General features: G+C 29.8%; 1 protein-coding gene across 5 annotated transcripts in view; it reads left to right on the top strand.

Moving 5' to 3' along the window:
• The window catches only part of LOC106458284 (host cell factor 1-like), a 100,412-nt gene that overhangs the window by 43,537 nt on the left and 40,137 nt on the right, over positions 1–16,738 (top strand). For 4 of the 5 annotated variants that reach the window (XM_022384452.1, XM_013917776.2, XM_022384456.1 and 1 more), the window contains exons 13-17: positions 1,535–1,687; positions 3,330–3,624; positions 5,672–5,836; positions 11,024–11,148; positions 13,690–13,893. In XM_022384452.1, the coding sequence (XP_022240160.1) occupies positions 1,535–1,687; positions 3,330–3,624; positions 5,672–5,836; positions 11,024–11,148; positions 13,690–13,893 (942 nt within the window). The remainder of the gene's footprint in view (positions 1–1,534; positions 1,688–3,329; positions 3,625–5,671; positions 5,837–11,023; positions 11,149–13,689; positions 13,894–16,738) is intronic. The other variant, XM_022384454.1, reaches the window with a different exon arrangement.

Here is a 16,738-nt window from a genome sequence, read left to right on the forward strand (position 1 = left end):
TTTCTGGAGATCACCTCTTCCAGGAGATCTTCTTCTTCACTCCTTTCATGATTTTTAGCTCCAGACAGAGTTTTCATACTGTATTTTCTTTGTATCCTTTCAATTTTCCAAATAGTAGTCCTGACACTTTATTGGCTAATTTCTACAACTTGCATGGCATTTCCAAAACAAGAACCAAAACTCTCAAGTAATTGGTTACTGTGATGGTGAGTACTCTGGTTGTCTTTTTAGTCATAATACTACGTTGGTCTGGAGTAACAGATCTCACATCAAAGCACTGATTTGAGATGCTATCATAAACTTTTTAGTAGCATTTACTGTGCTACTAACTCGGCATCAGTAACTTATCACTGTCAAATTTGTGACTGACGTTTTTTCTCAGCGTCCTTGCTGTAGCTTCAGTTTTTATAACTCTTAACTCATGATTCTCAATACTAACTAGCCAGCTAACTGTGCTTTGCCTAGTTCTTGACCCAATTCTGTAATACAAGCGTCCTTTACTTGCACCATTTCTTCATGTATATGCACCACACTCAGAAACTTAAATTTCCTTAGTTTCTTTCTTAAAATTAAAATGCTGAAGCAATTGTAAAATTCCCTCAAAAACACCCAATTGCTTCACAAGGTACAAAAAGTAACACTTTGAACACCTGTCATGAGCAAACAACCTCCCCAAATGTCCTTTACAGAACTTTATTCTCACCAACTTGAAAATATTGTAAAATAGGCGTGGAAGAATCTTGTACAATGTATGAACATCTTCAGCCTGTTCCAAAATTAGAACTGCTTAGAAAAAATAAAACATTTGTTGATATGAAATGTATGCTGTAGGAGTGTAAGATCTGTGGAGTAGCATACTGCAATGATAAAGATGACATCTTGAAGATAAGTACATATTCTTTAAATCCTATCCAAATAATGGTTCATTGTAGTGAGTAAAGTATAGATAGACAACTCAAAATACCATGCATATAATGTACACTTCATCACTATGTGAAGTCTAGTCTTGCTCTTTTGATTTACACTTGCTCGGGGTTATTGATGAGAGCTCAAGTTCCCTGAAGCAGTATAACTCAAATGATGAATTGAATGATAGATTGGGCTTTGTACTTAGTTTTAGTATCTTGAACAGAGCTAAATGACAATTAGCTAGGTAGTAAAGATCTTGAAAATAAAAAGGCTTTTAATTCTTCTCACAATTATTTTGTATTTCAAAATAGTTAAGAGTAAATCATAAACATTTTGTAGCAGGTTTTATTGTATTGTATTTAAGAGAAAAATAAATACATGGGATCATTGGAAAGCTAGGTCAAATCATAGAAGAGCTGAATACTGTTTGGATGTTTGTAAACTTCAGTTCTTGTTTGTTTGTTTGAAGTGCTATTAAGTGATTTATTGAAATGCTAATAAATGATTCATTAATGAATAAATATTGTATTGCGAATAATTAAACTTAAAAGAATATTTTTCATTGTCTAAGAAATACAGTGAAAATAGCAGTAACAATGAGAATTGTAAACATTATTTCATTTAGTCAAAAACGAGCATTCCTCAAGGAGCTACTATTGTGAAGCTAGTAACAACACAAGGTGGAAGTATTGTTGGCAAACCAGGAACTGCAATAATCACTACACAAGCTGGCACCACGCAGCCTAAAATTCTTGGAATATCATCAATTTCACCACAGGTGCATTTATTTCCCTTATAAGAATTTTGCCTAATTTTGGAGGAATTATGATAAATTTCTTGTTATAAAAAATCATGTTTGATAAACTTTAATAAGTTTCTTAAGAAATGTTTAGGATTGTTTGATATTTCTTTAAGAAGTTTTATGGGTTACACAAATGCAGTTTGAAAATTGTCAGATGAAGAAGAGTACTTTTAATCTTAATGTCAAAAACATGTAAGGACAGAAAGAAATTTTGAAATGGACAGTTCAAAGTGCAGTCATGTCATGTGATGATTGATAATTCATTTGAATATTTCATTTTGGAATTCAGAGATTAAAACTTGGCTATAATATAAAAATTTGAAATATAAACTATGTTTTGATGACAGGATTAATATTGAAGTTGTTTTTTTACCTTTTGAATGCAACTTTGTAATAATGTAGTGGCATGCACATTTTGACCCTCTCCAATGTGTAGAATTAAGTTTGAATAGGTTTACATATGTAGTACCTCTTATACTAGCAGTTATGAAATACAGTAGTTACAATGTGTATTTGTAGTAACATAGTATAGAGTACACCTGAAAGAGATATTTATAATTTGTGCAATATCCAACAGGAAAACCAAGAATATGCAAAATGAAAAGAGAAGAAATGTTTCAAATAGTTGTAACTGTGAAGAATAAAAACTTTAACTCAGTGTTAACAAAATATTTATCTTTTGTTTACTGTGTTTGTGTTGTTTCAGTAAAATATATTATTTTATCTAACTTTGAATACTTCATACATTAATTTCGATGTAGGTTTTAAATGAGGATCTACATCAAATGAATCTACTATTACACTATTATAGATTATTTTGTTCAGAATTCCAGCAGAACTGTTTCATTTTATACTAAGATGTAGCTGCAGTATACATTGTTGCATCAAGCATTGACTCTTAAACATGAAAAACCCTTTGGATTTGCTAGTAATGCCACAAATTACCATTCAGTATAATAAATTTGTTTGTAACTTTTTTTCACATAGAATGATATTCAGTGTTTAATACTGTATACTGTTTGCTGAGTATGATGAATTGTGTTAAGTTTAAATTATAAGAAAATTAAAAAATTGTCAAATTTCAACTTAACTGACACATTCGAAAGTTGAAATATCATGGAACATACTTTGTTAAAACATGATTCAAAGTATCTGTCATTTTATCCTGTGTTTAATTTGTTGATGATTTTGTGTTTTAGTAACTGTTGTTTAGTTATAAATCTTGGTATAATTGTGTTTCACTGTTGGTAAGCCTCTGATAATGTTTTCTGTTTATTGAAAATTTGTGCACTTCTTTGCTATTTACAGTACATATCTTTAACAATTAACCATATTTTTCTTTCCCCAGTATTTTGTACCTATTGTGTCTTGGGTGAATAACAAAGTATTTTGTGAATAAGTAAGTTATATTGATTTGAAAGTATTTTTCTATTGCTGGCTTCTGTGAGTATTTAGGGACTAAGATTTAAAATTTTGTTTAATTTTTAGATTATCTTTTTCTTTTTAACATTAGCTTTACCATACTACCCAAACAAAGAGATATTGCTTTTAACAAATGCACTGAAAATACACTTTTCTTTAGGTGCTTGGGTCTCATCTATTTTGTTTCTATTTTTAGGGAACTATTCAGACACAAAAGATGTTAAACACGATTATTCGCACACTGCCGTCAAACGTCCTCTCTGTTGCCAAACCTGGGAGTGCAACAGTATTAGGTTCAACTACCACGGGTAATGTACCAAAGCAAACAATAGTCATTGCAGCACCTAAAGGAAGTCAGCCAGGCACACCAGCTAAAATATTGACTACTTTCCCAAAACTGTCTTCACCTTCCTCTCAGATCATTGTAGTCACTACTCATCCACATTTGAAAACAGTAATGGCAGGGGCTGCCACTGTTGAGGCAGGGAGAGGTACGGGTAAAATTGATTTACTTTGATTATACAAATTATAATTTCCATCCAAGGTACAGATGTGTATCTAAGAGTAACTTGTACCCATAATAGCCTGGCAAGTGTTTATATATGCTTGCTGTTTTCTATTCAGAACTTGTTTTTTTTCATCTCGTGAATGTTCCTTATCCTTTATAATTTCAACATTGTAAATATAGTTATGTGAGTGTAGGATTTTGTACTTCTTGTTAGATTTTTTTTTATACTCTGTCTATTAAAGATCATTTAAAAGCTTCATACATGCATGATGCCAGAAAGCAATCCCAAATTAAAAACAAAAAATCAAACACTAGGTTTGTTAGATAGGGCACTTCACTTGCAATCTTGAAATCTGGTGCCAAACATGCTTATCGTTTCAGCTGTAGTAGCATTGTAAGGTGACAATCAGTCACACTATTCATTGTTAAGTACTAGCTCAAGAGCTGGCAGTGGATGCTACTGGCCATTTGCCTTCCCTGTGTTTGGCATTTCAAAAATTAGGGGCAATGTAAACAAACTTGTAATATCAAATGGATAGTTAGCACATAAAGTAAAATATATATGGAGAACATTTCCTAAGGTTTCCTTCATTCTTCTTTAAACACATTGGTACTTTTAGTTTTTATAATGAAAAAAAATCACACACACACATTTGATTCTTTAAAATGCTATCTAATTTGCACTGTAGAATTGTTGGTTAAATGTTCTTAAATTATTTCAATTTTGTGTTTTTCAGCTACTGTAAAATAATCTTTAACTTCTAACTTATCACCAATAAAATAATATCAGTAATAAGCCAGAACGTTTTGAAGTGTCTATGTGTATTGTAGTGGTAATGTATGTGAGAAAGATAATTCTTAGGGAGGTCACTAGAACATTTACACAGTTGTGATCATTACATAATGTGTGTGTTTAAAGTCTTGTTTATTTTAAAGCCTTGTGGTTTAATTAACCCTGAATGTGTGTGTAAAATTATATGTAATGGAATTATTTATATTTTCACCTCTGTGAGACCTCATAGTTAGCATACCTAGATTATGGATCTGAGGATTGAGGTTTATGTTCTGTTGCTTCAAAGATGTGATCTGTTCTCTAGGGTTGTAGATGCACTTATAAGAGTAATGATCAAATCTCACTATTAAGTCAGGCAAGAGTAGTCCAAAGGTTGGTGGTGGGTGTTGTTGATTAACTGCATTCCCTCTAGCCTATCATTTTATAATTGAGGATATCTATGTGCATATAGCCCTTGTGTAGCTTCACATGAAAATTGTAATATATGTATATATGCTCTCTGTTTCCCTGTATTAATCTAATATATAATTTTTTTACTGTTGTTTTAAGTCATTTTCTAGTATTTTTTAATGAAACATTGCTCATACTTTATCATAATTATTATAATTTAAAAGTTATGAACACTCGGAAAGCAGCCTGGAAGCCTACATGTTCAAATGTTGCATGTGGTAGTATAGTTTTCCTCAGTTGATTAATCCAACTTTATAACTCACTGATTATCATTTATCTATTTTTTCAATCTAAAGCAAGGCTTATGGATAATCAGTTACTTTTCACTTCGTAAAGTTGTAAATTACAATGAAGCTTTAAGGCATGTTTACAGCTTTCATAATGTGCCCCCCCTTTTTTTTTACAAATTGAGTCACTTCTGAATCAATTTCATATTCATTTCCCTAAGTAGATAAAAGTAATGTTTAAACTTTTATCCATTATTAATTTTTGATAGTTCTATACTGCAATATGCTATTTTATCAAGTGATCAATTTATCTGACAAAATATACAACAAATTATTCTGTAACATGAAAACTATTACATTGCATGATTTTTAAAATGTAAAATAAAACTTTTGTAGAGAATTTTATTTATGTTGATACCTCAGAGTATAACTTATGTTATGGTAAATGTGATTTTAAAACAAGTTTTAGTTTTTCTCATGAAAGTAAAACATTCAAGTGCATAACTTGCACAAAAACAGGTATAATGAGATTTTAATTATACTGTTGGTCCAACTCTTAGCTCGAACAGGAACCTCCACAGTGAATGTTCTTCCAATCTCGGCTGGAACACAGTTGAAAACTGTGAATACCTCAAGTGGAATAAAGATGATTGTTGTGTCTGGAGCTGGAATTGGTGCTGGTCAGCAAGCTATTACTATTCTTACCACAAATTCATCTTCTTCAGGTCAGTTCAGAGATCTGTTACCTGCTTGTTTTTTTCTAATTTTCATGTTCAACATTTTAGGTTTACTATAATAACACTATCAGAACCATCTTTTAATTTGAACTAGTTAGTTGTAGTATTGATGAAACTTCAATATACCATAGATGTCACCATATTTAATACTTGACCTCTTCAGGCTTAAAGCACAATAAACAATGAACATTTTTGCACTTAGATGTTTTGTGTAATGTTATGTTTTTACTAAAATAAAAATTGCCTTATGACATGACTATATATATATATATATATACATATATTATCTTATTACACGATACTTGCATAATAGTTGTCCTGTGTCTGTCTCGTTCTGCATGGCACAAAAATTTTGTGACTGACTAGAGCTTTATTGGTATTTCTGTTTTGTTCTTATGTTACCTTACTTATTTTATAAAAAGTGATTAATTATATCATAAAGAGAAAACTATACTGAACATTTAGGTGAACCATTAGATACTTAAAAATACATAATTATTTGTTGTTGTTTTTATTTATTTTATTAAAACAGTGTTAGACAGAGCTTGTGTGCAAGAACCTTCCAGTAATAGGCCACATAACTTCATGAGCTAACTTATATTGTTGAAAGAATTATTACCATAAAATGACTTGTATATTATGTCATTAAAACTAACATAAATAGATAGTGTTTGTATTACTTCATCTTATTTGTAAAATTTATCTTTGTTATTTCTTGTTTAAATTTTAATCTGTATCAAATTTTACAATGTTGACCTAATGTCACTTATTACTAGCCTCCAGTATGGTGTCAGTTATTCTCTTGTCAGTTCCTTAAATATATAAAGTAAGTATGAAAGATTTCTGTTCATAGACACCACACCATATTAGTAATGACTTCAATAAAAGTAACAAATAATTGTAACCTTTACATAGGAAATTTATTATTTGTATAAAGAGAAAACAGATATTTATGGCAGGTAGGTTGCAAAAAAGAAAAAAATCAACTAAATAAATGTTTGGAAGTCATAAAAATGAGGATTTTTATCCTCATTGACACTAATAACTTCAAACATTTACTCTCTTTAAATTTTTCGAGCTAGAATAATCAGCAGACTGTATAGCAATTTAACCCCCCTCGCTACAGGTCTTCCTATGGTCAGGGGATTAAAAATAAGAATCTTCTACCTTTTCTATTTGTTGAGATATCACTATATTTAGCAAATCAAACAAAGTTGCCCTACCCACTTTTTCCATTTTTGGAAATACTTCCTTACGTACACCTGCTTCGCTCTTTCATGGCCTTATAATGAATCAAAAGCTCAGAGTTTCCCCCATATGGTTTTATCAGACTCTTGGAGTTGGAAACTTCCAAAGACTATTTCTATTGTGTCTTATATTCCTAGAAAGGGGTAAGTGAAAATGCTGTTTGAAATATCATAAACTTTTAGATCCAAATACAGCTTATTTACTAAACCTGATAAATTACAGTGGGTTTCTATGGTACTGACATTGTAATTTATGTTATTTCAAAATGCACATATAAAACCTAAAAAAATTTTGTTTTACATCCTCCAGTTGTGAATGTTGAAAAGACTTGGCAAATTAAAGCAACCGGCAAATGAGTACAAAGTTAGCAAATAGGAGAGAACATTGTTTTCTGTACTCCTTTATTTACTGTTCTGTGTTTTAATAGAAATAACTGATACTTAAAACTTATTTATGAATAGTAATAATATATATAAATATGTAATGTATTATAACCGAAATCTGATTGTATTTTACAAAATACTGTTCCACTAGAACAAAGCCAAGACAGGTTACTTTGTAAAGGCTAGTTTTATAGTATTGGATATAGTAATGTGAGTGCATGTGCAACGTGGCATTGCAACTTCCGTAATGCTGTTCAGACACAGCTGAAAGGTGAATAAAATAAATACAATAAATGTATATAGATTATACATCAGTGAGATTTAAACTATTTAGACTAAACATTTTTGATTTTTTCTCTTCATTTTTAGTCATTCTAGAATGAAAAAAGCATATTTTATATCTATTTCCTAATTTTTTATGGTGGTTACGAAGTTGGTCAAATTGACCAAACCCATACAGAGATACAGTAGTGGAAATAACAGATAAAATATAAAGTTTATTCTAAACAAAAACATTTGATAATTATCTGAAAGTTATATGGATATTGCCTGTGAAATTTGACACTTTTCTTAGGCATAAAGGTATTTTTAATCTTAAAATCGAAATTACTCTGCATGTTGGACACTTGTCATTTGAAAAGGAAAAATGTACAAGCAAATCGTTACATAAAAAATTATAAAACTTGATATAAAAATCTGATATTTTGTGTACAAAAGCCTTTTAATGTTTACTCATACTGTATTAAAAGTTGTAGTGTGAAAACTATAACAAGCACAAAATGATTATAATAGTGAGAGAGTTAAGGGAGATTTGTTTTGTACAGTAAATATTATCTACAGGTGGAAAGTTTGTATACTTCTTGTGAGGGGACAACAAATTAGAGTTAGTAGTTTTTTTATATTTTTCATATTTTATGTAAAAAAAATCAACAGAGAAAAATTAAATTTCTACAAATTTGAAACATCTACAAACCTAATGTTGCCTTGTGTACTCTGTGATAAGGTTAAGATTAAACATTGTTGCACACTTAGCAAATATAATAGTCAATAGTTTCTATTTTTGATCCTTGGATTAAAATGTAGATGACATTATAAAGAGAGATACAGTAGTTTGAGAAAACAAAAGATACATATAAAGATATTTGTCCAAATGTGCCTTTTCTGATATATTTATTTTCATATCAAGAGTTATTCTTTGTAGTAATGTGTGTGAGATTGATAATATTTTAAATCATTTTTTTATTTACTACTTTCTCTACAGATTTCCAATAGGAAGAATGTTTAAGACCAATTTTAGCTGTACCTTTGTTTATTGCTTGCTACTGTTAAACACATTATTTGCTTTAATAATAACATAGCCACACCACCCAATACAATAAAACTGCAAAAATATATAACTTATATTAATAAATTTCATACAGCATAGGAAATCTGTTGTAATCAAGAGTGTGTAATTGACTAGATGTTTTGATAGTATAATTTACTGTTTCTACTTTTAAAGTTATCACTTAAAATGAATTCATGACTTCAACTATTTACCAATATTTAAAGCTTGCTTAGTTCGGGGTCTTAGAAACAGTATACAGCTCGTGTCCTTCAGTTTATTTTGAACCCTGTTGGTCTCATTGCTCATTATACATTTTACAGATTACTGAAGCTACTGTTATAGTTGTTTACAATACTGAAAGGTAATCTCTGTTAACTGAAAATGTATATTTGTCACACTAACTTTAGTCTCTTTACATTGACATCAATCTATTAGCTTCATAGAGTTTAAATATTAAAAATGCTTTTAAAAGATCCTGGGGCAAAGGAGTAAAATATATCTATTTGGCTATTACTGATCTGTGAATATTTAAGTTAAAAGGTTTTTATGTATCAGTATTGGAATATACATATATACATAGTGAGGTTTTTAGATACCTAGCTTGAAGAAAAGTAGCCTAAAAATTGTTGTCAATTTACCCTGTGCTGGTTTCATGTTCCTTCCAGCTATTAATTGTGGAAAGTTTTTGTTATTTATTCATAAATTTCTTCAGATTTATTATTCTTTGGTATGATTTTTAGATCTTGTTTGTCACTGAAGAACCTCATCAAACTATCAAGAACACTAGGCCTTTCTAACATGTCTGAAATTAAAGTGGTAATAATAAAAAAAATAGTATTTAACTAGAATAATTAAGTTTTGAGTTATTGACACTTTGATACCATTTAAGCAGTAATAAGTTGATGATTATGATAAATTCGTGAAGAAATTGAGAAACTAGTTTCTGCTCTTAAATGAAAATTCAGTTAACATTAAATCATTAATCAAAACAAAAATTACATAGTTAAATAAATATATGATTATCTAATATACCATGCAGTTATTATCACTGCCTTTATATGAAACAACTGATTTGGTTTGTAAAAGGAAAATTATTCCCATACTTTTTTGAGCACCAGTTGAGTATATGAAGGCCTCCTTGAGAGTTTTGTGGTCTAAAATAAAGAAAATAAAAATGTCACAAAAAACTATTACACTGAAAAAAGCATTGTACATGTTGTTACACTTGTTTCTTAATTTACGACTTTATATTTCATCAAACAAACAATGTTTGAAATATTCCTGCTGTACTCATTGCCTGTTTTCACTTGTGAATTAAGAAAGTTGACATGAAGCATTGAATTCTATCTGTTCAATAATTTAGTTATAAAAAATTGTTTAACATGACTGGATAGTTCACATTTTCTGTCATAATTCCATTCAAACTGCCCAAGGAATATATCTTTTCTCTATTATGTTTGCTGTGTTTGGTTCAATTTGACAGTTTTTGTATATTCTATGGGTTCTTACATTTATTAAACATTAGCTATGACTCTTATCTATACTATTATTCTGCTTGTTTCTATGCACGACTTTTACACTTTCTGACCGAGAACCTGCTGCATAAGCATGTGTAGTTAGAATGTTTCCCCAAGAAAAACCGCGCATTCGCATTATTCACTTGACGACAAACAGTCTGCCTGCAGCAGAGAGCTGCAAAGCTTAGTGATCAAGTCGCTACAACTGCTGTATGAAACAAGAGTAACAACAAAAGTGGAATGTAAATGTACTTTACAAACCATTTTGTACAACAGAATATTAAAGACTTATCATAGTTTTTATACAAGGTTTGACATTGGGTCGTAGAATAACATTATAAGTTTATTTATTGATAGTATTAAGTACAGTAAAGTTTAGTCGTAACTAAACTAAAGCAAAAAAAAACTTACACAGGTTACAGTGTTAATTTATCTCTTTATTGAACTTAGGCCTAAAATAAGTTAAAGTTTTATAAAGTACAGTATATATACAAGTGGTCTTACACATTTTGTTGTCTACGATTGCAATTCATTTGTAATGTGCTAGAAATTTTATATTTAAAGAAGTACTGTTATGATAAAGATACTAATTTGGCCGGAAATGTTTTGCGGGTCTCTGATAGTAAGTTAATTAAAGCTCATTGTAATTTATACATTTTAAAAGTTGTCATATACGACAATTGAACTTTTTTAATTTCAGGTGTTCAAGGTGTATCAACAGTAACATCGCCCATTGCTATCACCGTGCCAGCATCTCCTTTGCATAGTGGAGCAAAAACAGCAACATTTGCGGTTCCTGAAAAGAGTACTACCAGTACTGTTCAGGTAATTCAAATAAATTTTTGGAACTTAAGTACTCAATTAAAACTAAAAAAAACTTATTAAATCTTGAAAATGTTTATTTTAAACTTATGAATTGTTTGCATATAAACTGTGTTCCATTTTCTGAATGAACCTGATATAGAATAATGTATAATTTTTCTATCTCAAAAATATTGAAAGGTTTGATACTTGAAAATTGTTAATTTATTTATGATTAATAATCTATTGTTTAATTCTGTATATAGGCTCAGTCATTTTGACTCTACTCGCAACCATGGAAGTATGCATACTATAATGTTTAATGTAGTAAATGTATCTTCATGAAGTTTGGCAAGCTTTTAGTAAACATTGTCTTTTGTATATACACACACATACACAAAATATTTTTTTAATTAAGTAATTTTTTTGAAGATTTGTCTCTGAATATATGGATTCAGAATGTGATTCAAACTAACTAGTCTGAGTGCAAGGTGATTTTCATGTTAAGATTAAAAATCCTTTTTTCGTCTTACAGTTTTGAAATTTAGTTTGCATAACCTCTGAAACCTCTTAAATAACATCAAAAGTTTTTTCACTCAAACTTCATATTTTGTTATTTTCTGTACCCTAACACTATATAGAGTTGTTTGTTGTTTGATTTACAACTTGTTTCATGGTATTATTAGATTAAAACATTTCAAAGAGCAAACCATAAAATTAAATAAAAACAGATTTAAACTGTTACGAGTCTTTAGCTGTTTAGGATAAATAATTGTTATTTTTATACTATAATCTGCAGTCACTCTAGAAAGAAGAAAGGGTAATTTAGGTTTATTCCTTGTTTTTTGTGATGGTTACGGGGTCAGTCAGTTTAACCGAGTTTGTATTGTGTTAAGGTGGAGAAAAATAATAGATAAAATATGAAGTTTTACTGTAGAAAAACTTCTAATGTTTAGGAGGTTCTAAAAGTTAAGCAAATAAAATTTTAAAATTGTAAGAGGAAAAATTGCCTTCACTCAGACAAATTTATAGTAAAAATATTTAAATAAAACTAATGTTTTGTATACAAAAGACTTGTAATGTTTACTAAAAGCATGTCAATTTCATCAAGATACACTTGCTACATTAAGAGGTATAGTATATATACCTTTAGGGTTATGTGATGGTTGCAAGGTTTGTAATCAGTTTCAGTCTGTGGGGCTTCCTAGACCTCTGACCAAATTTTCAGAGGATTCCCCTTTTGAAGAGTCACATGTCTGATAAATTATTAGACTTGTAATACATTTTTCTTTTTTTTATATTTTCATTTGTTTTTCACTGACCACCATTTCCTTTAGAATTCTTGTCTACACATTGCACTGTAAATATTCATTGTAATGATTGCTTCTATTTAAAAGTGATTACTTTTTCTGTAATATTGAATTTTCTAATACAAGGCATGTTAAAATATAATCTGATGTCAAAGAAATGACAGATCAAAATTAGAAAACAACATTGGAGAGGCATAACTTCATTTTAGACTGTTTTTCTATCCATGGCTTTAACTCGCTCAAATATGTTTTTTTTTCATTTTGTAACTTTTGAAAAGCTGCATACCAAAACATGTAATGCAACCCTGTTGCTTCTCAAAATTTAAAAGCTTTTACAGATTTTTTGTAATTTAAGTGAATTAAATGTATTTTTTAATTTTAGTTTTACAAAATCATTCTTTGTGAGAGTGTTTATAATAGAAGCTGTATTACTTCAGTCAGTGCTAAATATTATAGTGTTTGTTCCACTTTGGTTTTTGTATGCACCAATGAGTTTTATGAGATGCTACATCTCTATATACTAAATTTCTTGTTTAGCTGTTAAAATCTCATTATCATTTTCTAAAACTTAGTCATTAATAATACAAGTCCCTGATAAAAATATTTTTTTCCTTCAGTAGTTCTAAAATCCTTAAACTATATGCTTTGTCCACAAATCTGGCTAATTTACTTTACAGTTTTGTTATGAAATCTTCCAATGCTTTTATAACAGCTTTCAAATATAAGTTTTTATAACTTTTAATTACTTTTTAATTGTTCATTTTTTCCCCCAAATATAGTCAGTTCATAACTATTTTTCAAATGAAGAACAAAAGTAGTAGTAGAATGGTTTCATCTAGAAATGTCTTATCCATGAACATTAGGGAAATTATATGTATAATTTACCATCTATGAAACATACTTATAACATTGTGTAAAACATCTAAACAAGGATAAGCTCTCTTCTTAATCTCTATAACTTGGTTATTTTATTATTAAAGTATAATTACTGAATTTTTTGTTATGAAATTTTGCCAATGAACCATATAAAAAATGGGTATAAATTTCTAAGCTGTGAGATTGGTTGCTGCAGTATATAAACTGTTTGATGCAAACATTGCTCACATTGACTTTCCTTCAGAGTTAAAGATTACATTAGATTTCTTTGAACACATTACAGTTAATAACTGTGATTTTTATAACATTTTCTTTTTTCATACAGATTTTATTGCTCCTTGATTGTGATGTTTTATTAATTTATTTCTATGTCAATTAGCAGCCAGGGAGCTCTCAAATATTAGCTGTTCCTGCACAAGGAATTCTACCAACAGGAAGTCATGCAATAACACTGAAGACGAAATCTGGAACTACTCAAAAAGTACTAACCATCGTAACCACTCAGCCGTCACTCGGTAGTACACCTCAAGCTCAGGTCACTGGTAGTCAACCCAGTCCTTCAGTTTCAGTTGTCACTACACAGGTAAATTATACATATACACAAAATATCAAAGCTACTCCCATATGGCAGTAGCTTTGATATTATTGTATGTATTTATTATTTTTATTAATCAGTTCTAATTCAGAATTTAAGGTAGAACTTCTTAATATTGAGTATTGTTAAATGAAAAAAGCACTGGTTTCACTTATACTTTTCATACTTGGATCACTGCATTTAGGTTTTACTTATTAACTTAAAACAGTTCTTTATCTGAGGCAAAGTAATCTTATTGTTTGTTTTTCTTTTATTGCATGTGTTAAAAAATATATACATCTGTGTGTGTGTGTGTGTATGTAAATTTTATAACTGGAAAAACTCCTGTTTTTTAAGCCATGATCATAGAAATGTCATGAAATTTCAGTGTGAATAAAAAATCTCATGAAATAATTGGCTTCATTAAAATAAGTTAAACAAAAAAGTGATTATTGGAATTAGGCTTATTTATATTTCATGTTGGTTGTTGTGAATCTTGTAATAAAAAGGTGGGAGCAAGAGGCTGCACTAATGTAATCATAGAGAGAAGGAAAATTGCATGATAAACATAATCTTGAAGATATAGTTTCTTAACAAATATAAACTTGTGCTTTGGAATGGGCAGAAAAACCAAAGTGTGTTTGTAGTTGAAGCTCCTTAAAGCTGTGCAGAAATGTGAGAGAAACAAATTGCTTTTTGTTTTGTGAATTACACTAAGGTAAATGTTACATTATGAAAATGTGTCAGTTCTAAAATATATTTTACTAAAAAATTCTTTAAATAGAGTTAGAATTATTATATGTAACTTTTGTTCAACCTTTTTGTTGCATGAATAAAATTACTACATGAACTAGCAAAACATTCCCATAAAATAATTAATGATCACAGGAAAACAGTTGAAGTGTAGGTGCCTGTAACATAAGTGAAGTATATTTGCTCAGAATGTTTTAGAAGTACAACTTCTCTTCATCAGGAGATCCAGAATGTGCGTGTAATGCCCCAACACAACCTATCTTCTCTACTGTGTAGGTCAGGGTTTCCCAAAGTGGTCAATATCAACCCCCTTGGGTCGATGAGACTGTACAGGGGGTGAATAAAGACCTTGAGGTTGATAGTGTGTCAAAAATGCTCTCTGGGGTAAGGTTAGCCTATGCAACTTACCGCCCTTTGCCTTTCCAAATTCTAACCTTGTCGAAGCTGGATTTAGCCATGTGAATGGTCTTCTGAGCAAACAGAGAGATGGGCTCAATGTCGAAGAATGCGGGGACTTGAGACTGAAACTAGCAAAGCTACAGCCCAATATTCATACACTTGTTAAAGCCCGTTAATCTCATTAGAGAAAATTAAAACCTCATTCTTTTTTATGTTTCCAGTGATTGTATTATGATGAATAAAAGTTGATTCTATATTGAAGTTTCTTGACTATGAAGTTTCATTTCTAATTTATATTCTAAGAATTTGGGGATCAATGACAACTTTATAAGTTCGTCAAAGGGTCAACAACTCAAAAAGGTCTGGGAAACCCTGATGTAGGTGGATGAAACATTTGCTCTATACCCCAGTCATATGAACACCATTGACAAATTCCACACATATCTAAATAACATTCACCCCCAACATCCAGTTTGCTGTTCTAAGTAGAAGATAATAACCAATTACCATTTCTTGACATTATGGTCATTCATGATTAGTCCTAATAACTATAGTTTATAGAAAATAAAACATTGCTTGTATGTTTCTACACAGAAATTCCAATTGCCACATATCAAAATATAGGATTATTCAAAGTAATACCATGGAGATTAATGAGAACCTATTAAAACAATGAAGGTATAAACAAAGAACTAAACTTTGTGAAAAATACTGCCTCTGAACAAGGATGTTCAACCAATATCATTGACAAATTATATTACCGAATTCAAAAGAAAAAATGAAATCAAAAGAAACCATGAAGAAAAAAGGAAAACTTGTTCATCTAATATACTATCCTAAGATGTCCAACAACATTTGCTATTTATTAAAGAAAAAATGAAACTTAGACGTCTTTTACAAACCATACAACAAAATAAGTGAAATATTTTATAGAAGAAAAGACAAAACAAACGTTGCCCAAAATTTACTGTACTTGTGGAAAAGCCTCCACTAGACATACTAAAAGACCTCTACAAGTTATGCTTATATAAGGCAAAAATTGTTGCAAAAAAAAAACGACTTTGAAAGATTAGCCATCGTTAATCACATGAACATAGATCACCAGATAAAGTAGTCAGATGTCAAAACATCACACAACTGATATATAATAAAAAATGTAACATCAGAGAAACAATTGAAATTAACGAGCAAAACTGAACAACAACGAAGGCCATAAAGTAAGTACCTTTGTTATGGAAGAAGTTAATTATTGATTAGGAAATATATTTTATATATAGCATTACCGATAATTTATACAGAGTTTCAGTTCTGACTATTAACACACGATTTGAATCTCTTCATGAAGAAAAGTTGTATTTCTTGATACATTTGAAATAAACATAATTCACCTACGTTTTAATTGTCTTCCTATAATATTTATTTAGTTTGTAAGTTTTTATTACTTAGTGTAGTGATTTTATTCACTTGATTTGAATTTCTTCATGAAGAAAAGTTGTATTTCTTGATACATTTGAAATAAATTGTGTTATATACTAGAGCATAAAGAAGCTCATGTATTTCTTCATGTAGAATTGTTATTTTTTTATGTAACTTTTGAACATTAATATAAAAATGTACATTCGGTACCTGAAAGGTGCTCATTGATCTGGATAGGGTTAATATTAACTTTAAAGTAACCAAGTGTGTGTGTATGCTTTCTTAG

This window comes from Limulus polyphemus, unplaced genomic scaffold, assembly GCF_000517525.1.
Source record: "Limulus polyphemus unplaced genomic scaffold, Limulus_polyphemus-2.1.2 Scaffold439, whole genome shotgun sequence".
In the NCBI taxonomy this organism is placed as follows: Eukaryota; Metazoa; Arthropoda; class Merostomata; order Xiphosura; family Limulidae; genus Limulus; species Limulus polyphemus.